Genomic DNA, 22978 nt, shown 5'->3' on the forward strand with positions numbered 1-22978 from the left:
ACTTCAATGGTCGGGGTTGATGGGGAACAGAAGGAGGGTGAGGGCGGCCCTTTGGGAACGGCGCAAACACCCAAATCTATGGAAATGGAATGGGGCAGGTTGAATTCTTGTATCCCACAACAAGGGCCATACAATAAAGGGAAGCGTAAATACATAACAGCTTACGCAAGGAAAAAAGCAAAGATTGCGAAGGCACAGCTATCCACCAAGGCACCATCTCTGCTACCATTAGATCCACCCCCAGTGAGTAACACTCAGCCCCCAGAACTAAGATCAGAACCCAGCCCTGAATCACTGACAATAACTTATGAAAATACTAGTCTCGTAATAGAGAGCGAAACTAATGGGGTTCCACTTTGCATCATAAAAGGGAAAGATGTAGAATTTTTGACTGTTGTGTGGGAAACACTCAAGAAACTGTTAACTCCCCTTGAAGTGAAACTCTCACATATAGGATCTCAGCTCTCGGAGTGGGAAAAAAGTATTTCGAATCAGGACAAAAAACCAACCCATACACAAGATAAGGATCTTATGGCCAGTCTAGAGAAGCTGGTAAAAAGTATGCTGACTCCCCTGATGGAAAAAACCCAAATTATTAACTTAAAACTTGACCAACTAGAGTTCTTAACATCTAAAAATACAGCTCTATTGGAGAGTCTTGTAGATAATAGTAATAGTAATAGTAAACAACTTGCTGCTACTGGGTGTAATAACATTACTACACTGAAAAAGAGTGCTGAGAAAAACCAGCTACAATCTCAGCAAGCGAAAACTGCAGTACCTGCAGTTTCTAATGGTATCACCCCTTGTATAGTGCCAGCTACTTTATCTAAAACTACTGTGGGATCTCAGCTAAAGAACTCTTTGATGGTAGCAACTCCAGTAAATACAGCTGCCCCAGCCATGCTAAATGCTGAGGGGAAACAAACCCCGGTTAGTAAACCCTTAGTCCCTAGTAAAACACCCCTGCCTGGTAAACAAATCTATGTAAATATACCCCCTGAGGCTGCTCCCTATATGGCAATTTTGACAGGTGTTCCACAAATCGCAGCGAATAAATATGAGAAAATGGAGGACCTTCTAAATAAAACCAAATTTTGGCTAAACAATAACAGGCCCCTTTCCCAAGACACTGCTACAAAAATTTTAAGTGTACGGAGGGTCCCCTGGGTTGGGCCAAGCAAGAAAGATCTGGAGGGAGATTGTATCCTGATTAATTTTAGAGACATCTGGGTTAAGGATATGATCTGTAGCAAAGCAAGGTTCGGTAGGATGGGGGACATCCAGTGTGTGGGACTTGAATATTTCTACCCAAATCTTTATTATACCATCTCAAACCCCAACCATTGCGGGCAAAGACCACACGGCAGTAATCACTCGGGTTGGGCACATAACTTGACCATGAACCAAGGCAAACAAAATTATTGTGGCCCTTGGCATGAGATAAATGGCCCCTTTATGGGACCACCGAGTATGGGTCCTTTTACACAAGTCCCGTATAACCCACGAAGACCAAGGTATCAGGGTGAAGAACACCCAGGATGGATTTCAAATAATAATATCCCATTGAGAAACCGCTTCGATCCATTAATGGGTATGGACGGTGTAGATTGACCATCATTTAGGTCTGGGGGAAATGCACCTTTCGCGCCAGATTTGGGAAAGAGTAAAAACACGGGGATAGTCCGCAATATCAATCAAGTTGCGATGACTGGCGATTGTGATACTGTGAGTATCGGCCCCCCATGTGCAGAGAATGATGTTACTAGTGGAGGAGATAACATCCTGGGTCGTGAGAATCACACATTACCGTCTGGACAAAACATTTCAAATATAGGAGACATCCTGGGAAGTACTCATGGGAAACCGGGGCTGTCTCTAATATCTTGGAACATTGCTGGACTTGCTGGGAGATTGGAGGATGATGCGTGGTTGGATTATGTAGGAGCCCAGGGGATCCTGTGTTTACAGGAGACTTGGACAAGGACTGCTTATGACATTGAGGGCTTTCAATCATTTAATGTTTTGGCCGTTCCATCGACATCTGGGAGGGCAAAGGGCGGCATAATGACAGCGTTGTCCATAAAACTACAGAAGTTGATAACTTCGAAATTGGTGGACACAAATTGGTATCAATTGTTGTTACTAGAGCATCTTTTTCCAGAACCTGTACTGTTAGTCAATTGGTATCACAATATCTTTAATGTTCGTGATACATCGATAATTGAAAGTCTGGAGGATGCAGTGGGTAAAGTACGAAGCGAGCACCCTTTATCGCCTATCATTTGGGTTGGCGATTTCAACTGTTCATTGTGCAGTTTTGGAGATTCAAATGTGTGTGGACTGGAAGACTTAAACACACAGCCCTTGACACACTTCAAACACACACCCCAGGGGGATGCCTTGAACAATATTATCATCTTGAACGACTTGTGTGTGGTTGAACCCTGGTCAGCCCCCAACATACCACAAATACCAACTTTTCAGGGTACAAGGGGAGAGATGAGTACCATTGATTTTGTTCTGGTATCCAGTAACTTTCTTAAATATGTTGAAAAGCTCGAGGTGGTGGCTAATCCCGCAAGTGACCATAACCCCCTAATGTTGTCATTGTGCCTCCCAGTACAAGAATCACCAAAGATTTGGGACCAGCCAATTAAGTACAGCAAGAATCAGGGAGTTAGTTTAAAATGGGGGAAGGTAGATGCGACAAAATTGGAGGAAGATATATTTGTTAGCTGTAAATCGGAAATGGAATCATGTCTACTCCCAGCACCTGACCCCCATAAGGTTATTGAGTGTTTTGAGAAATTATGTGGGCATGTAGCAAAGCACCTTAGGAAACCCAAGGGAAAGGGTGGCCAAAAGGCCTTTAGATGGTTTGACTCTGTTTGTTCTGCCACGCACCAATCCCTAAAACTAGCCCTGCACCAAAAACCAAGAAATAGGGAATTGGTAAGAACTAGTAGAAAGGCCTACAAGGAGGCTATTGTAAAAAGAAAGCAGGACCTAAAAAACAATGCTTGGGAAGACCTTGAAAAGGCTGCAGATCTAAAAGACAGTAGACTCTTTTGGGAGGTCCTAAATCGCCCCCTTTTTAAGAATGATAATAAAGAAACTATAGCTATGCAGGTCACCGCTGAACAATGGGTCCTACATTTTACTAAGATTTTTAATCCAAATTCTATTTTAATAACGGCAAGTTCAGATAGTACAGGGGAACTGGCGTCATCTCCCTCGGCTTTGACCCTCAGCTCTTCCTTTACACTGACAGAGATTGAGGAAGCTATAGAGAAGGGTTTATTACTAAAAGCTCCAGGCCCAGATATTGTACCCTTGGACCTTTTTAAACACAATGTGAAATTGTGGGCACCCCTATTATTGAATGTATTTAAGGCTGTTGTGGTTGGGCGCATCCCTGGTTCCTGGAAGGAGGCAATTGTAGTGCCTATTTTCAAGAAGGGCGATAGTTGCGATCCATGTTGCTATCGTCCTATATCCCTAATAGATGCCTCATGCAAAATCCTGGGGAGGGTTATCCTAGCTAGATTAGAAAGCTGGGCAGACTCAACAGGTCTCATAGTTGATTCCCAATATGGATTTAGGCGAGGAAAGGGGACTGTCGAGCAGTGCCTGAACTTGGCACTAATTATAGGCAAGTACATGAAGGCAAAAAAGTCCACAATACATCTTGCCTTCATGGACCTGTCGAGTGCATTCGACACTGTTTGCAGACATAAGTTGTGGCAGATGATGGATGACATGGGCTTCGAGGAACCATTGGTTACATTGCTTCGAAGGCTACATGCAGCAACAACTGTATCAGTTAGATTTGGCCCTGGAGGTGAAATGACAGAATCGATTCCTTCAACTGAGGGTGTCCGTCAAGGATGCATTTTGGCGCCTTTCCTCTTTTTGGTATACACAAACGGGTTAGAAAAGCACTTATTAGACCATGGTTGCGACTTTCCAAAAATTAATGGCAAAAGTATTCCCATGCTTTCCTATGCAGACGATACTGTCTTAATGACCTTGACTGGGAATAGCATGCAGGTATGTTTAGATGCCTTCAATACTTTCATGCTGGACCTCGACCTGAAGGTAAATTTTGACAAATCTTTTGTAATGTGTTGTGGTCCCAAAGGGTCAAGCATTAGGAAGTTTGTGGTAAATAATCGCACAATTGGAAAGGTGGAGAAATTTAACTATCTTGGTAATTTGTTTAATAGCAAACTAAGCTGGACTCCACTTATGAAGGTACGAGCCCAGAGTGCGACCCGGGCAATAGAAGGCATTTTCCGTTTTTGTAGTAAATTGGGCCAAAAACATGTAAAGCACCTCAAAACCCTCTATATATCTAAATGTCTATCGGTGGCCACTTATGGGGCAGGGGTGTGGGGGACTGAAACACCAACTGTGATACAAGTGGTGGAAAATAATTTTATAAAACGGGTTTTATCAGTTCCCAAAGGTTGCTCTAACATCTTTTGCCACAAAGAAATGGGATTGGTCAGTGTTTCCGATACTATTCGTTTGTCCCCTTTATTGTTATGGGGCAAAATATGGCGATCTGAAGACTTGCAACTAACTAAAGATATTATCAGTGATTGCATGGCCTTAGAAAATTCAAAACAGATCCCTTGGTTGTCCTATGTTTGTAACATGTTTAATACGATTGGCCTGGGTTCCTTTTATGACAAGACAGAAAAAATAGAGGGAAACCAAAAGGCGGTCATAAAGACAATGTATTGGAAATCATTGAATTCACCATCTTTGGACGATGTTAATGTTTATGTCTGTAAACCCCAAACTCAGTTTTATCTAACATTTACTCTCAATGTTCAATGGCGATTCTTACTAACAAGATTTAGATTGGATATTCTGCATTTTCTGCTCGCTTTCCCGAAACAAGGGGGTTGGTGTGAGAGGCTGCCCCCTTGTCCATGTAATAACAGGGTTAGCCAAAGCACCATCCATCTGGTTCTCTTTTGCTCCTTATATCAAGAACCAAGAATCCGGTTTATTAAACCAATTCTGAAGGGGAGGCAATTTTGCACTTATAAGGAAGGGTATGATTACCTGTCATCACTATCCTCTGTTGAAACCTGTTGCGCCATGTTAAATTTTACCAGAGTTTCGTTAAAGATTAGGAAGGGCTATGGTTAGTACTAATATGTATATAATGTTCTCTGGCCAAAACTATGTACTTATATTTTTATAATGGTCCTTTTATTATGTCTCTTACAAATTTTGGTAAATTGTGTATTCAAAATGTTCTTTTTTATGAGGTATGATGATCTGTATGTTCAGCACTTTTATGATCCATTTTATGAATCGAATAAAGTTTTAAAATGAATGAGTCTATTTATAGTTCTTTTGGTGTTTTTCTAGCCCTGTCCCTTAATATTTGGCCCCTTCAACCATTGACAAAGGCACTTGTGTCACTAAAGCATCAAAAATACAGCACTCGTCTAAAATAGAGAACTATGGTAAATGTGTGAAATGAGCCAACAGCCCTCTGCCTTAGTCATATTACTACCTTAGCATTCCGAGGCGGGCTGTTACCCCTTAAAAATCGATCTAGGTGCAACAGTTTCAATATAGTTAAAAAGGAGTCAATATCTAAATTTGTGTATATACAGTTAGTCCTTACCATTTTAAAGGTTTGGGTTGCTTTAGTTTCCACAATTCTTAAGACATCCCGAAGCTCCTTCATTCCTTTCAAAATGTTCCTATAAAAAGAGAACACAATGTTACGCTTGTAAACAAAGTTTTATTATAGAGCTATCAGTTCAAAACTAGAACAAACCACAAAAGTTTAATGATGGTTATTAAACAGGTGAATATGCAAAGACAAGTGGAACTGAGAACCTCCAGAGTTGGTGCAAGATGTACAAAGAACTGATTTTAAAAAGTGGTTGCAAATCAGGCAACAACTTTTTGGAATTTGATTCGGATTTTGCAAACCAACCTTTGTACTACTAGGTCAGTTTGCAATCTCTCTATTTTGGAGTGAGGAGCAATTAGACCAAGCTCATGAGGTAGTTTCCAAATTGCGATTTGATCCGATTGGATGCCATCACAGGGATGGTGACCTGCTGTGGTCAGAAAACCCCTAAGTCTTTAATCACATTTAACCGAAGTATGTTTTTTTTTTTAATGCAGCTTACTTTCCTTAAAGAAAACGGACCTGCATTTAAGAAAAGAAATTATCTTTTTAAACCTTAATTTAGGTGTTGGCAGTAGTCCTCTGGACAATTTCCCTCTTCCAAACACATTCATTTACTAAGGGAAAAGGGTCCCACGGGAACCCCTTCCAATCTGCGAATAGGTTACATAATCCTTTGAAGATCGGTGACCTACCAGTGGTTTGCAACTGAAATTGCAGTAGTAGAAAATTGCTACCTAGTTTTCCAAATCACATTTTGGAAGGTACACCCTGAACACTCTGTATTTTTACGTCCAATTTTTTTAAAATATGAGGTGAACTCACGTGCTGACGCTATTGACCTCCTTACAGAAATGCCATTTTTGGATATTACAATTGCGTTGGGGAAGTTTTTGAAAGCGACAAGAGATTGTGTAACGGAGATAACAAAGGAGGGTGGGAGAGTCCAACATTTATAGAGTATCCCAATTTTATGTTTTATGGTTTTATAAGTTTTATAGATGTGTAAAATTAATTGTAGTTTTAACTATTTTAACACTGAGTGGATCCATTGTTCTATGTATGGTTTATAAACTAATGTCTAAATAAACTTATTATCAATTCAATTCACTCTACTTCCAAATTGCAATTCGGTATGCATTATTAAATTCATTTTTTGCGATTTGGTAAACAGTTACACTGCAAACTACAACATTTATTTAGTACATTTGAAAAAGCCCTTAGCAATTGCACATCTTGTGATTTGGTGAATCATAGCCTTTGTGACTGCTAACTGGCTTGGTGCACGTGGCACCTAATTTCTTTTCACTAAAGTTCAAAGGCAAACTCAAAACTCACATCTTCAACACATTTCTGAACTCTAATGGACATTTCCAACCTTTCTCTAACGTTGCAACCACTCTCCACACATTCATACATTTCAACGAGCGACCGTGAAACTTTATGGGAGTTTCCCTTCTATGATTCATTCTATGCATATAACACCCTACATGTCATTACACCAAATTACGTCGTATGTAATTGCCATGTTTCGTGATCCTTCGTGTAGATTACCCTGCCCCTTGTACCGTGTACCCTGCTCTGTTGACCCACATATTTCAGTGTAAATGGAAATGCAGTTGTTGCTTTGACTGCAAGGAGCCGGTATTCATTGGAACATCACATCCACTTCTCAGGTCATCCGCAGTCGGAAGCAATCAAGGTCAGTGATGTCAGCAGTGAACGTTGACCCGAGTGAGTGGACAGACGATGACGCGGACAGCAGTCCCAACTGAAATGATGCTGTTTGGAGTATGTCAGCTCTGGTTACCCAGAACCTTCTCTCGCAAACACTGATGATGAGCTAAACAAGGGCACATTGATTTTTTTGAGTGTGTTTTTGCAGGGCAGCGGGGGGCGGGGCCTGTGTGCACAAACGATCTATTGAGTTGCTCCATAAATGATGGCTGGGTGAGCGCTCGCATCCAGGGTGCGGTAATTTGCAGCAGTGGAAACTCACGCTTCACAGACCCTGCAGACAAAGATGACATTAAGCCATGCTTGGCCTGGCCGGATGTCTGTATCTAACTAATAACTCCTCTCCAAATAAGGTAGCCATTCTAAGAGGTTAATAATAATTATTATTTTTGCGTAACGTTTGCAAATCTAGAATGCTTTCCACAAAATAAAATAAATCCCTTATTTCCGGTAGTCAGGTAATATTTCAGCTGCAGCAATATACTTTAGTTATCTCTATTGCAGACGAGTATGAGGGCAGCGGTGTCTTTACACATAGTATGGAATCTGTAGCAGATACTATTGTGTTAATGGTGTAGCAATCATTACAGCTATATTTTAAAGTGCACGAGGTTTCATCTTATATTTTAAAATGAGGTCAAAAGTTACAGTGATAAAGCCTGAAAGAGCTCCAATGAACAAGGGAGGACGTCAGGGTGACGCAAACCACTGTACACCAATGGCACTGCACTCAGAGCACGTGCCCCCAAGTCAGCGATCCAAAAGAGAATGTATGAGGGTTCATAACAAGATAGGAGACTGTAAACGGCATTGTTATTGGACAGCTGCTGGTCCTCGTCAACCTAGGGTGGCGTTGGCTTCCAAATACAGTCCTCACTGTACATCAATGATCATTTAAGAGCGTTAAGGCGTGGCTTAACGGCTAGATAGGCCCATATTGATTCTGGGGAACTAGATTCGAGTCTGGAGGGAGGCTCAAAAATCCTGTGATTCTGGGCTAATCACTTCATCTCCCGTGCCTAAAAATGAATGATTCCCTCTGTGATGCAACTGGTGCTCAGGTAAAGCGCCCTGATACCGTCGGGTCGTGTCCGCGCTATCTAAAACTGCACAAAGAAAAAGGCAATATTCCCATAGACGTTCACCTCCTTCCCTACTGTTTCTCTCATAAAAACAAGTACCCACACATTATGGAGGCATACCGGTCCGTGGTTGAGAAGGGTTTACAGTTTCGGTATTTAGAAGAGGCTGACCTTGGAGTGCCCGACCAAATACTCTTTTTACTCTAGAGTCCTTCAACAATAACTGCTTGAAGAGAATGGAGTGTGGGGATTTTTCCCCAGGAGTATGCAATCGAATGTTGAAGCAACACTGCTGAGCCCTCCCGCCTCCTCTGTGCGTCATTAGCCTGGCCGGCTGGTTTGCTTATATGACGTCAGGCCCGAGATCCGGGGTCTGCATGACTCGGTCACTTAGGCGATCCTCGCGGCGAGCAATGCTGCTGACCTCAGAGACAGGGGCACCGGGTACTTCAGGGAGCTCCATTTATTGTCGAGTACCTCCTCAGTTGACTTCGGTTTTCCGGATGTAGCAGGTCGAAGGTCAAGGCTCGCCCTTAAATGGCGGCCAGGAGCAGAACAACTTGACCAAGCAGCACGTGATGTCACTCATGATACATCTAATCTTCAAGTTGTGGTATTGTTTTAGAACAAGTCGTAAGGCTTGATTTTATCTTCATTAAGGCAACAGGCCAGTATATCAGTCTTGATACGTGTATGACTAAAATGTCTCTTTAAATGGGAGGTCGTCCATTCAGCTGCTGCAGTACTCTGTAATTTCACTGTGTCTGTGTGCCAGGTTTACACACAGGCGCTTATTAAGTGAACCACTATAGGGCTGAATCGCAGCCCAGTGTAGCTCGACGCGTCTGCTTGTGTTTTTATTTGCACAGTTCCATATCTGGTTCTGTCTCTCAAATAGTTTTTTCAGTCGATGAAGTCACGCTGAGGGGCCGCACTCCACAGAAGCAATCCCTGCAGTCAACGTTTGCTGGTCTTGTGGTGTTGCACGAAATGCGGCCAGGACCAACACAAGAAGAGGAGCAGCGGCGCATGCGCGCGCGTCAGAGCGGGCTGAGGGGGAAACTGTGACGTCCTGCAAAACGATTGGACCCTCTGCAGAATGTGAAGTGGGGCCCCTCATCCTTCCGTACCTCACAGACATTCATTGGCCTTGGGGTGAAATTGGGCAACCTGAAGTGTTGGGAGCCCCTGAGAGGCTGCAGTGGCCTGTGTAATCCCTGTCAGGAAGGAAGGGGACTTTTTCACAAAATGGAGGATGCTGGCCAAAGGCTCACACCGGCATCAATCATGAAAGAGGACTGGTACTGCAGGGTGCAGCAAAATGCCTCACAAGGAGTGGCTGCAGAAGCAGAGGCAATGCAGGGCGCAACCCCTGAACTTAAATGAAAATTGGTGGCCGAAGAAGTATAAGCAAACAAGCTCACACAGTCATGAGTTTCAGAAGAAACAGTGGCACTGCAAGGTGCAGGCACAGGCATTACACAGCAGCTGGTGAAGAAATAGCAGCAATGCAGGGAGTAGGCATAGAAACCTTACACAATCATAAACAGGCTCAATTTAGCTCTCATGCAGTGGCAGCTGCCTGAAGCACGCAGGCTCTGAAGGTGTTCGTGAGGGACATTGGAGGCCAGGCCGGTCTCAGCTTTACACTCCCATGTCGGTATCTCTGACCGCCTCAGTGCAGGACTCTCTACACTGAACCAGTGCTCTCGCTGAACACGACTGGTCTACTACCCACTGCACCTCCCTGACCCCTTCATCAGCAGAGCTTCTTCTAGACCTGCGAGTGTAATCCCTACCCATACACACAAATTCAGCCCCTGATCCTCGCCTTCTTCTGCACGCCCAGGTGTGCAGAGCTCATTGAAATAGAAGGTGACACAGGATATGCTTCACAGGATTGCTAAAACCAGCTCCTGTGACACCTGGCCCAACTCCACCTGTCCAGTCAGATCCAAGGCCAGCTTCAAATGTTTAGTGGTTATTGATGAGTTAAATTTACATTTTTCTTTCAGTGTGCCAGAGCGGTTTGGGGTGAGAATCACACCCTTTTTGTGTATTGTTTACAGACAACTACTATAAAGAAATGAGTTATTTGTAACACAATAAGAGCTAGGGCCCTTCTCAGACGTATATCACCCATTGCTCTTATCAACACTGCCAGTACCAACAAAACTACTAACCATCCCATCTCTACAAGTGTAACAATGGGGACTATTCCAGGTCACTCACAGCTATAAAAATATCCTGTACGGCTGATATGATCAATTTTTAAAGTATATTGAATTATTGAACATCGTTGATGTGCTCACCTAAAAAACCCCAAAAAAAGCGGTGTCACCGTATGGTTGACTGTCATAAGAGCCGGTGTTGAGAATTAAGTGCGAGTGCCAAGCATCAGCAAACACTGGCTCAAATTAAGCACTGCTGTGCAGTCATAAAAAAGACAGGTTTGCAGGGGCTTGTCTGGCGGTGCATCTTTTAGAGGTGTGCAGCCTTGACCTTGCCTTTGGTCTATTCTCTCTTTAGCATGTTACTCTGGCCAAGTCACAGCCTGACTTGCTGGAACTGGTTTTAGTCAAGGTAAAGTGAAACAAAATGTTTTGTATTCTCTAGGATATGCACTTGGCTTGACAAAGAATTCTATAAGGAGGGGTGAGTCTAAGGAGCAGTGCGTGTTGCATGCAGGTGGAGGGAAAAGAGTCCGCAATCCTGGGTATAGGGAAACCCTAAGGAGCACCCTACAAACAAGGGGGACATCAGCTCATTTGAACCCAAGCCCTCTCATGCACATGTCAAAAACCACCAAGGGGGGAATAAGTTGTCAACGCAGAACATACTACAAGGAACCAGCGAGAGTAGTAGCCATGGCCATTAAAAGGAGTACCACTTTGGAAGTATCCTATTTACCCAACATAAATTAGCTAGCGGTCAGCAACATTCCACAATGATGTAGAGTATTTGTCAGGAGACTTCTGACACAGGACCCTTCCACAAGGTATCATGCCGGATTGTACAGAACGATATAATGAGAAGTATGTTGTCACCTGACCACAATGCAAGGAAGTCTAATATTATAAACTCCAGGGAAAACTCAAACCAAAGTCCCTGCCTTCTTTTACCCGCAATGCCAGAAACTATGCCAGTACCCCTGCTAGCGCACACTTTACTAAAATACAACCAGTTTCACTGCACAATTAGACTGAAGAGATTTACGGGATGGAACACAGAGCACAACTGGTCACTATTGCTGAGAGACTGGTGCTGTAGGTGATGTATGGAGACCGGAATTACGATTGGGAAGAGGCTTTGAGAATATATGTACGAACCTCATGAGTACCCTTCTGTGAAAGGTAAAGAAAAGAGCATCCCACAGCTCGACAACACACTTCGATGTTGACAGGCCCGGACTGGCCGTTGGGGGCACCGGGCAATCCCCCGGTGCGCTGCAAGGGCGGGGGCCGGTTTTGGGCTCCCTGGGGGCCGTTTTTGTTACAATGCCAGAAACCGGTCCCCGGAAGCTTGTTTCCTTCCCAGTGTAAGAATTGGCTTTTGTAGTTTGGTTTGCCCTGTTCCCATCATGCACTGGGACAGGAACAGACTAATTTGCATACAGCCAGGTTCTGAAACTGGGATGGTGCAATGAGCTAAAAAAACGGTGTTGGATCTAGCCCTGATCTTTTGACTGGGTGAGAGTATTCTGCTTAATTCAGAGACTCTGTCCCTCACCACCCCTTGTTGTAAATGTTTTTGTTACAGGGCCGTTTATGCAGCTTAGCTGCAAAATCGGCCGAAAACCGGCCCCGTTAAAGAGCTCAGACCTCCCCCCGGGGGCCGGCCGAGCACTTTGCCGGGGCAGGTTTTGGTTCCCAGTCCGGCCCTGGATGTTGATTTTAAATTTCCAAGCAAGTTATTTGGAAAGGCACATCACTATAAGGAAATCAAATGATATGCAGATCATTATGTAGCCCTGAAGAAGCAGTGTCTCAGCCACGAAACATGTGCTGTCTGTAACAGTTAAGAGTCAGTTCTTCAGTGTACAGATAGTCCTTTCCCAATAACCAAAGAAGGAACTAAAGGGCATTCAGGAACTGTATAATGGCAGTAATGTATCCAGTTTATTGGGACTATGCCACTCGTGCAACAAGAAGATAATTTATAAATTTTTGCATGAATATATGTATATCTATACATACATATAATCATTTTATAAATTGTTGCATGTACATATATATATATGTGTGTGTGTGTGTGTTGCATTTTAGTCTATGCATCTTTATGTAAATATGACAGCTGCCCACTTAAACCAATAATAGTACAATTTCAGGAAAGCTTAAACCCTACACATGATATACAGAGGAGGGCAACTCACACAAACCTACTGGAATAAAAGGATCAATTGGACATATGACTGATGATTTTATTTAAAAAAGGTTTTATATAGCGCTGGCTAGACCCGGAGGTATCAGAGCGCTTTACATGGGTAACAGACAATAAATTGCAGGTTATAGCTTTACAAAGGTTACACAGTTATTAGAGCATGGCAATTTTAGTTACAAGTAAGGTTGAGACAAACAAAAAGGAACATATAGATAGGGGAAAAAGCTGGCAAGGGGAGATATTCCAGGGAGTGAGGGGGTAAAAGCAGGGGAAGTAGACAGAGAGTGGAGGAGGGAAAGAGGAGGGGAGGGATTACAGACACGGCATAGCCAGAGGAGGGGGAGGGTGACAGGGACACAAATCGGTAGACAAGTCAAAGCTGCGTCCAAAGTCCAGAAGTTGTGATCCCAGGGGGAGTGGTATCATTTCCTCTGTTGCGAGAGGCTCCCTAAGCGCAGTGGACTCTCTCAAAGGGGTCTCTGAGACTCCAAGGCCTATATACTGGACTTTAACAATCACCATCGCTCTCCTATTGTATATTTAAATTGGGTAAAAGACTAGTGAGTGGAGGAAGAGTAAGGAAGGATGCTCCTGTGAGGATAAAATATACAATTAAGAGCCGCTTGAGAATAAAGGATTTGTCAGATGTTGAATTGAAAACAGTGTTGCAAATGTTTGCCAAAACGTTCTTCAATAAAAGTGAAATTAAGAGTGTCACATACAGAAACACACCTACAGAGGAAAGATGAATGTAAGTGTGGTAGGTGGCTTAAAACAGAAGAGGAGCTTGTACCAAGAAGGGCTCTCCGTCCCAGAGCGGCTGCATGCAACAACACGTTTACAACAACCACCAATGCCCTTGATGCTTGCATTTCAGGGACAGCGGCGCATACAGTGAGACTAAGGGGGGGAGGAAAGAGCCAGAACATAACCCTGCTTTCACAGCTCTATCTCTCGCCATATTCAGATATTCACAATACATTTAGGTGCTGAGGACCCCACTTCGTCCCATCCTGTCACAAATAAAACATTCCACATGTAGGACAACATCACATTTCCCAGGTTAACTGTTGTTTACAAAAGAGCTATTGTAAAGGAAACAATATAGCACAACGATTTAACGTTTGTAGAGCAAGGATTCACTTTGCTCTTGCTTCACTTTTTTGTTAAGTGAATTTTTTTCTTCTAATTTTACATAATAGCAGAAAGCAGCTTTACACCAGAGACAACTCCTCCGCAATGGCGGGAGAGCGTCGCTCCACTGCCTGGTGCAGAGCCAGCAAACGAAAAATAAAACAATGCTCTAGCATCGATGTTTTATTTTTTGTTTGCCCGCTCTGAGCCAGCTTGTGCATGGAGGGGCGGGGGCATGGGAGGGGGAAGGAGGAGTGCTTATGCACTACTTAAGTACCCATATGTGTTTGGCCGGCCGTCTCAGGCCAACCGAAAAACGCACATGCACACTTAGGTTTCTCCTGCCCGGCTGCATTCCTCAGCCGGGCTGGAGAAACCCCACCGACTCCATGACCTGAGCGGAGTGTCTTTCCTACCCACTCAGGCCAATCCCCGTGCTGGTCTGCAGCATGGAGATTGAATGGGAGTCTGTTCCAGGGGCTGCTGGGACCAGGAAGAGGCCAGCAGGAGCGACGCAATGCAGGAGGTAGCCGGCGGCATCAGGTATGTTTTTTAAAAATTATTCTGATTAACAGGCACCCCCTGCATTCGCTCCCCCCCCCCGGCGCTCCCTCCATCTGTTCCAACACCCTTTGTTAGTGGCGGTGGCCACTGCTTAGCGTCCATGATGTCAAGCATTGGAAGGTTCTGTGTAGACCCTTCAGTCCGGCCTCTGGCCTTGCACTTTCAACACTGGTTCATACTGAGATACATTAGGGTACTCCAGTATTGGTGCTGAGGGCAGAATCCAGGCTATATGTACAGGCTAGCCACCAGGGAGAAAAGTACATACAACAAATCTAAAAGGAAATCGTTTTAAGAGAAAATCTAGTATAGCTCTTTGGCCAATCTAGGTTACATAAACTTCAAAGTCAAATTCTTTAAAAAAAATGTTTTTATCAAACCAACACATTATAACTCATAGTGCATGTTTGTGTGTTTTCAGGCGTAGTCCATCATATCTTAAGAAAGGAGTGCAAGCGTTCAGCTACAAAGAATACTGATTCCTCATGTCAATAGAACATATAAATGTTCCTTCGCTAAGCATAGGAGTTTAGAGGTTTATCCTTCTTATATAAAAATAACCTTAATATTAAGTGCACCCATGACATTGAATGTATCAAAAGGAATTTGTTCTACTAACTTACAGAGAGCAATCAGCCAGCAATGTAAAGCATATGGCCACAACAATTTATTACAAAACACTGCTCAAAAGTATTGCCACATTAGTTTTGCATTTACATAAAATAAACCAGACTGGAAACCCCAGATTTAAATAAAAAACATTTAGTAAAGAGAAAACCTCTCAATTGAAAGCTAGATGACTATCTTAAATTCTTTAGAGACGTTTTTCATTAAAACTAATACAGAGAAGGAACAGACTGAAGGGGCAGGTGGTTTATGATGGAGCCTTTGGGTCTTACTGGGCAGAAAAAAAATTGGTAAATACTGACAACTACACTAATGTCTGTGCACAGCTTGATGAATATCAATATATTTTTTTCTGCCTCTGTGTCACTGAGCTCAAGGTTCTGCTGAAAAACTTAATGGCTGGCTTTTTGAAACATTTGTGAAGTTTTAGGGATCACTTAGCAACTTCATCGGAGTTTGAAGAGTGGACTCTGGAGCATCCTTGAGTGTCTAGAGTAAATTGGACGAGAAGTCAAATCCTATCTAAGGTGAACTGGGTGAATAGCGCGACCAGGTACAGCATAACACAGCTGGGACCATTTCTAGTCCCTGCAAATGCACAGGTGGTTCTATGCAGATGATTCTATCACCATCAGGATACTTAAGGCAAAGTGGAGATGAAGTTGCCTTTCCTTTAACACAGCGCCAATGAGGCTGGACCTGTTTGCCAGGCCATAACGACCATAGATATCACACCACCAGATGACGGGAGAGAAACGCGTTGGCTGATCATCTTTTTCTTTTTTCTTGTATATAATGAAATCAATGGACTATTGCACTCAATACATTTTTGTATAAATAAAGAAAAGGACTTTCAAAATTTTGGACTTCATATTTGTGCGCCCCCACCCAAGCTTAAAAAGTACTTTTTGATCTGGAACCACAGGGACGCCACTCAGCAGCTGACGCCAGGGGTAGCGGCACATATACAGACACTTTGTTGGAACTGGGATTAGCGTGCGGCATTTCTTGGGTCCGCTGCTGTTTCTCTTTCTTACTTAAAACAATAAGAAGTTGGGGAACAAGTCAAGAAGAATAGATTGATTTTCTAATACTTAGTATTCTTTCTCTATTGAACGTGACTGTAAGCAATCTGTTTAGACATGTAGCACTTCAGGATGGTATTGGCACTATGCCACGTATGCAGTAATGGCTGTCACCAAATCCTCCTCCTGCTGCAGATCACTGTTGCCATTAATTGGGTCTGTCTCCCAAGGCGGCAGACAGTAGCCCAGCAGGGTGAGCAGAGAGCAGTGGCAATCACAGACATAGTGACAGGTCCACAGTCAGGCCGGCAGTGTGTGCCTTTCAGTGCTCCCACTGCCATGCAAGAGTGAGTCCTGAAACTGTCACCAGCCAATATCACCTCCAATGCACCTGCATTTGGTGTGGTATGGTATTCATAAAGCACACATTCAACCCAGAGGGGATATCCCTGTGCTAGACCAAGATTTGACACGAGAGAAGAGCAAATAACAACCTTCGGTAATGATGTATCTGTAGGAGACACATGCTAGTTGTAGATTCCTTACCTTAGAATTTTCCCCAGGCATCAGTCTAAATCTGGAGATGTTTCTTCAGCAATACCCCTGTGCGTTGGTTGGTGGCGTCAGTCAACTCCGCATCAATCGTCAACGTCATGGTCGCTGGGATGATGCTGCTGTGCCTACTTAGACACGGCCCCTGCATGCTGACATCAGTTCTGAGACTACTTCCACACCAGAAGCACAGAGCCATGAAAGACACTGCACCGCAACTAGGGCCCTATAAGGAAGTCCCTATCCCTAAAAATCAGTTCGCAGAGCGGGAAGGATGGGTGGGGTGGTAACAAAGCTACAACTAACATATGTCTCTTACAGATACATCGTTACCGAAGGTAAGTAACTTGTTCATCTGAAAGAGACAGTTAGTTATAGATTCCATACCTTAGAATAGATACCCCAGCAATACCATCTTGGAGGAGAGTCTGCGAACCAAGTTCACACGGGAAAGTCCTGGAGGACCGAACAGGCAAAATAGCCATCCCTCCGGACTTGGCTGTCCAGGCAGCAGTGTCTGGTAAATGTGTGCAGAGATGCCCACATTTCAACCTGACAAATATCAAAGAGTGGGACTCCACGTGCCAACGCAGTGGTTGGTCCCATAGGTCTAGTGGAGTGAGCATGCAACCCCACTGGGGGATACTTCTTCACAAAATCATTGTAGATCTTAATGCACAGGACAACCTATCAAGAGATGGTACGTTTTTAAACAGCCGGCCTTTCTTGACACCCACATAGCCGACAAAGATTTGATCATCCACCTGGAAGTCTTTTGTGCGGTCAAGATAAAATGACAGCTCATGTTTAGGGTCCAGACGGTGGAGTCTCTCTGTTCCTTGGAAAGGTGCGGAGGTAGGAAAAAGGTGGGCAAGGTGATAGATTACCCTACATGAAATGATGTAGCCACTTTAGGAAGGGACAAAGGCCTTGTTCTAAGCACCACTTCATCCAGATGCACAGAGAAGAAAGGGGGCTTGGAAGATAGAGTCTGAAGCTCACTCACCCTGCGAGAAGAGGTGATGGCAACAAGGAAAGCAGTCTTGACAGTGAGAAGTCTGAGAGGGCAGTTGTGACGAGGCTCGAAGGGAGCACACAACACATGTGAGAACAAGATTCAAGTCCCTCTGGTGCATTATGAAGGGAGGTGGTGTAAACAGATGAGTAATGCCCTTAAATAATCTATTAACAGGAGACTGGAACAAGGATGGCTGAACTGGCACCCAAAGAAAAGCAGAGATAGCTGCAAGATAGCATTTGAGAATGCCCATAGCAGAACCCTGCTGTGCCAAAGAAAGTATATACAAAAGGGCCTCTGAAAGAGGGTCAGAAAGGGAATCCATAGCCTTTGCTGTGTACCATGAGACTATTTGTTCTACAGGCATATGTACGGATTTTGTGGAGGGATGCCTGGCTGCCAAGATAGGTAAAAGTGCCTTCAAGGGATATGATTTGAATGAGATACAGATTATAAATTATAATTAGTTCAAAAAGGAAAAATCCCCTCAAGGGTTATTTTGGGTCGCTCACTGTTTGATAATCATGGCTGCCAAGATGACATTACAGACTTCAGGTGGAAGGTTGAAAGCTGTCAACTGTCACTGCTCAATCTCTACGCAAGGAGGTGGAGACTGGACAGGTTTGGGTGAGACAAGTTTTGAGAGTAAAACCAATAAAAAGTGCAACTTGCTAAAATAACTATCATTATGCTAAACTACATCAGCAATTTCACACAGATAAGAGGCTTCTTTAAACAAACTGGCATGCAAGTACCTGCATGCAGTCTAACTGCTACGCGTTGGTGCCATCCTCCAATTATATAAGCAGACCCAGTGGCTCAGGGAGAAGACTAGACCGTCTCCCTCCCAAGATGGTGGCCAAGAGTGGCCCTGCAGAAGAAGGGAAATCTAAAGACCAGCCCACCCTCCACTCAATCACCAGGTTTGCTGCGGTGGACCTGGAAGGAATGGCGGGAAAATAACAGAGCTGTAACGCGGTAAGAATCAAGTTAAAAATCGATCAAAGGTGCTGAGCACAAGTTTCAAGAGTAAAACCAATAAAAAAGTGCAACTTGCTAAAATAATTGTACCATATGCAGCTAGGGCTTTATGCTAATCTACATCCGCAATTTCATACAGGTAAGAGGTTTCTTTAAACAAACTGGCACGCAAGTACCTGCCTGCAGCCTGCAGCATTGAAGTGTCGTCAATCGTTCCTGGCTAATAGACAACAAAACGTGTCGCTGGGCAGATTCACATTGAGGCCTTTTTCTCTGTCTTGCGGAGTTCCGCAGGGCTCGGCTCTGAGCCAAACATTATTTAATCTTTATGTTACACCATTGGCGACTCTTATTAAAAATGACTGGTTCTCCCAGACGTCTTACGTTGACGATACTCAAATCGTGGTATTATTAACAAAAGCCGAAGTGAAGGCAAGTTCAGCCTTCAGGACCCGTATGAGTAACTTGAGCAACAGGATGGACAAAAACTGTCTAAAACTGAATGCCACAAAGACTGAGGTAATCCTTTTCGCAAACATTTTAAATGACAGCCTGGTGCCCCCCCCGAGCTGGGCTCACTCCCCAAACCCACCAATAAAGTGAAGGATCTCGGTTTTTTCACAGATGACGAGATGAAGCTTAAAGAGCAGGTGAACAGTGTCACTACTGCGTCATTCAGCTCCCTGAGAATGATAAGCAAGATTGATAAATTCCTATCTCATGATCTCCTAAAAACCGTTATCATCACCGTGGTACTCTCGAGGATTGACTACTGTAACAGTCTCTGTCTCAATCTTGCAGTAGGTCCCATGAAGAGGCTCCAGACTCTGCAGAATGCAGCTGTATGCTTCCTTTTTATAATACCAACACGAATCTGCTAAAGAAGCCATCAGGAAACTTCACTGGCTACCAGTCAGAAAATGGTGCAAGTTCAAGGCCCTCTGTTGGGCCTACAAATCACTGAATGGATCGGGACCAGGTCATTTTAAGGACAAGTTAACGTATTATGTCTCAGTGAGGACTCTCCGTTCAGGATCTGGTTAGAACCGGACTGTTTCTAATTTTAGGAAGACCACCTGGGTTGAAAAGAGTTTTTTTAGGACCACCGCAATGCTCTGGAATAGTCTTCCACTGAGACAAAAAATCGCCTCCTCCCTACTTGTCTTTAGAAAATCTTTGAAGACCTGGCTTTTTTCTCAAAACAAAGAGGCAGTTGATTCCCCGCAAAAGAGCTTTCTTGCCAACTGATATGCAGCTACACCTGTTTCTATAGCGCCAAGACACCCTCGGGCATGAGTTTCGTGCTTTATAAATTACATTCAAATTCAAATAAGCGGACCCGTACCCTTGACGAAGTAAGACAATTCTTAAATCAAACGGAAGTGCCAGAATCGTGAGTAAAGAACCGACCAACAAGGTTCTAAATGTTGATGTGTCCTTTTTATATAGTGTGTGACTACAGGGACGGTCCATCCCTGAAACTCCCTATGACGTCAGTAAACTTACTTAGAGATGTAGGTAACCTATACTACCATTATGTGTTATTGGCTGGTGTAGTACACCGTTGTCTGTCCATTGTTTGTATATGTTCGTGTTTGTCATGTGTAACTGGCACAATGAAATGTCACTGGATAAAACACACTAAGAGTTATAGAGACATAAAACACATAGGATGGGGTGCACGTTAAGTTATGAGTACCCTAGTATTTGATTATGAAATGTTCTCTTTTCAGCTTTGATCATACGAGGAAAAGGTCCTTCATGTATGGTCTGTATATAAATGTGCATGCATTTTTGAATAAAATATAATTGCACAAGCTAATAGGCTGTTAAACGAAGGTTCTGAAGAAAGCCAAATGACCTTTCAAGGCAGTTGTATTGGCTAAAACATATCGACCTAAAAGATACCTGGGATCATTATATCCTTAGAGCGTCGTCAATCTTACTTGTAATCTAGCCCCTAATCCTAGACCATTAAAAATTCGAATTAGGATTTGGAGGTTATTTTAACACACCCACCCTCCATGCCTTCACTCACAGTTACCATTTCATAGAACTCCGGTTACAAACGCGTCAAGTCCACTCACACACATTTCGTGTGTGAGTGAGGGTCCAATGATGAAGCAAGCCACGGGTGGTACCGGCGAGTGAGGACCCTAATAATATATACATGTATTGAAAAACTCTCTACATATAAATACAGATAGATTTCATATGCAGGTCTGAGATAAATGTAAGGTGAGCACCTATTTGCCCGGGTGCCATTACTTACCGATCTCGGATACATTTCACACACAAACTTTAAGTAATTCTAGGTATCTCCTCCCTTAGTTTGTTGAAGCATAGTATTTGGGAAGATGAGGCTACACCTATCATAAAGACTTCTCACTCCTTCTTTAGTCTAGGGTTAAAATAAGCCCCAGTGCATGTAAAAGACCAGGTCTCAAACATATATGTTGCAGCGGGAAAGGGTTCCTACAAAGACAGAGTAGTTAAAAGACAAAATTCCCTTTGGAACTATTCAACATATTCATAATAAAAATAATAGCACTTTTTCCCTAATGTCAAGCATCCAACTTCACACCAGTCCAACTAACATCATATAAAAATGGAACCACTCTGCTCAAGATATGAAAGTACTTATGCACAAATGTTAACACATCGATTAAAAAAATTACATCACATCATGAATATGCATTATAAAATACAATACACATTGTTTGGCATCATACCAAAGAGCCCATTATATTTTTTTAACCCCTTCCATGAGGGGCTAATTCCCCCGCGGTGCGGGAGGGGAGGGGCCGCGTGCTGCGCCGCGGTGCTCGTGACGAGCCCAGCTCGTCATGCTGCACAGTGGAGCTGTGCTCATGATGAGCTGGGCTCATCATGACTCCGCCCAGTCCTTTAGAATGCCCGCATAGGAGGGGAAGTAGCCACGCGTGGGAGGGCCATGGCAGTTATGACAAGCTCTGCTCGTCATGAGCACAGCTCAACTGTGCCTCATGATGAGCTGAGCTCGTCATAAGCATGGAAGGGGTTAAAACTCCTGACTAACTCTGTGAGTACAAAATGCATCAATAAATTAACCTCCTGGAAAGGAAACTACACAAGGCAGTGAACTTTGCCTTTAAAACATGAATTTGAGCTGTATTTTGACAGAAAACTTACCCTGTCTTTACGGCCACTGCCACACCTCAAATTTAACAAAGATCACTGCGTCAGACGCGTTTCGGTGGTCATTGATGGATAGGGCCACCTTCTTCAAGACTACAACTTTTTTTAAATCAGTGCAACTGCACTCCGGTTGGTGCGCTCCCACGTATATGTGGAGACGTATATCAATTTGTTGTTTGTCACTTTATTTACTTTTTCATGTCGTTTAAAAACAGACACCTGTTTCCAGGGTAGTTGATATTCTGATCAAACACCTCCCTCAGACTGGTAAGAATTATTGAAAAATACCAGTTCACTATATGGACAAAAACAGGAACATGTCTCAGTTAATCTTATAGTCACTTTAGGTGGTCAAACATTCAGAAAAGGAGGGCAGCCGGTCTATTTATTCGTCTTTTTAGCCGAAGCACATCTGGGTAGGCTTTATAGCTCTAGAGACCACGCGTACTCCGAGGCTTCCCCTTCATTCTGCCTGTAATTGAAAAAAGTGCTATTATTTTTATTATGAATATGTTGAATAGTTCCAAAGGGAATTATGTCTTTTAACTACTCAGTTATTTTGTTGCTCTGTCCCTTTTGACTCGAAGAGTCCCTCTCCTGGGTTTCAAGGTTTCCTACAAAGACAGCCAAACAGTTTTGTTTTTTCCTCACACATCTAATGAGTACAAAAGTCAAGGAAACACTTTTATTTACTGGCAATGAGCAGAGCACACCAATAATTATATTCTTCCATTGAAACCTTAATATTTGTATGAGAATATTTTGTGATGCATGTTAAACACTTGATACCTTGCAGTTCTATGATGTAGAACCAGGCCTGTGCTCCAAGGTCCTGGTGCATTCTGTGAGATCGGAATGTGTTCCAAGGACCTGGTGCATTCTGTAGGATCAGGCATGTGCTCCAAGTTACTTGTGCATTCGGTGGCACCAGACATGTGCTCCAAGATCCAGGTGCATTCTGTGGGATCAGACATGTGCTCCAAGGTCCTTGTGCATTCTGCAGGATCAGGTATGTGCTCCAAGGTCCTGGTAT

The 22978-nt window shown here is 43.4% G+C and overlaps 1 protein-coding gene across 1 annotated transcript in view; it reads right to left on the reverse strand.

The window, feature by feature from the left end:
- The window catches only part of TTC7A (tetratricopeptide repeat domain 7A), a 1530821-nt gene that overhangs the window by 1117656 nt on the left and 390187 nt on the right, over window positions 1–22978 (reverse strand). The window contains exon 6 of the mRNA XM_078649658.1: window positions 5654–5732. Within this exon, the coding sequence (XP_078505784.1) occupies window positions 5654–5732 (79 nt within the window). The remainder of the gene's footprint in view (window positions 1–5653; window positions 5733–22978) is intronic.

Source organism: Lissotriton helveticus, chromosome 6 (genome assembly GCF_964261635.1).
Source record: "Lissotriton helveticus chromosome 6, aLisHel1.1, whole genome shotgun sequence".
Lineage (NCBI taxonomy): Eukaryota > Metazoa > Chordata > Amphibia > Caudata > Salamandridae > Lissotriton > Lissotriton helveticus.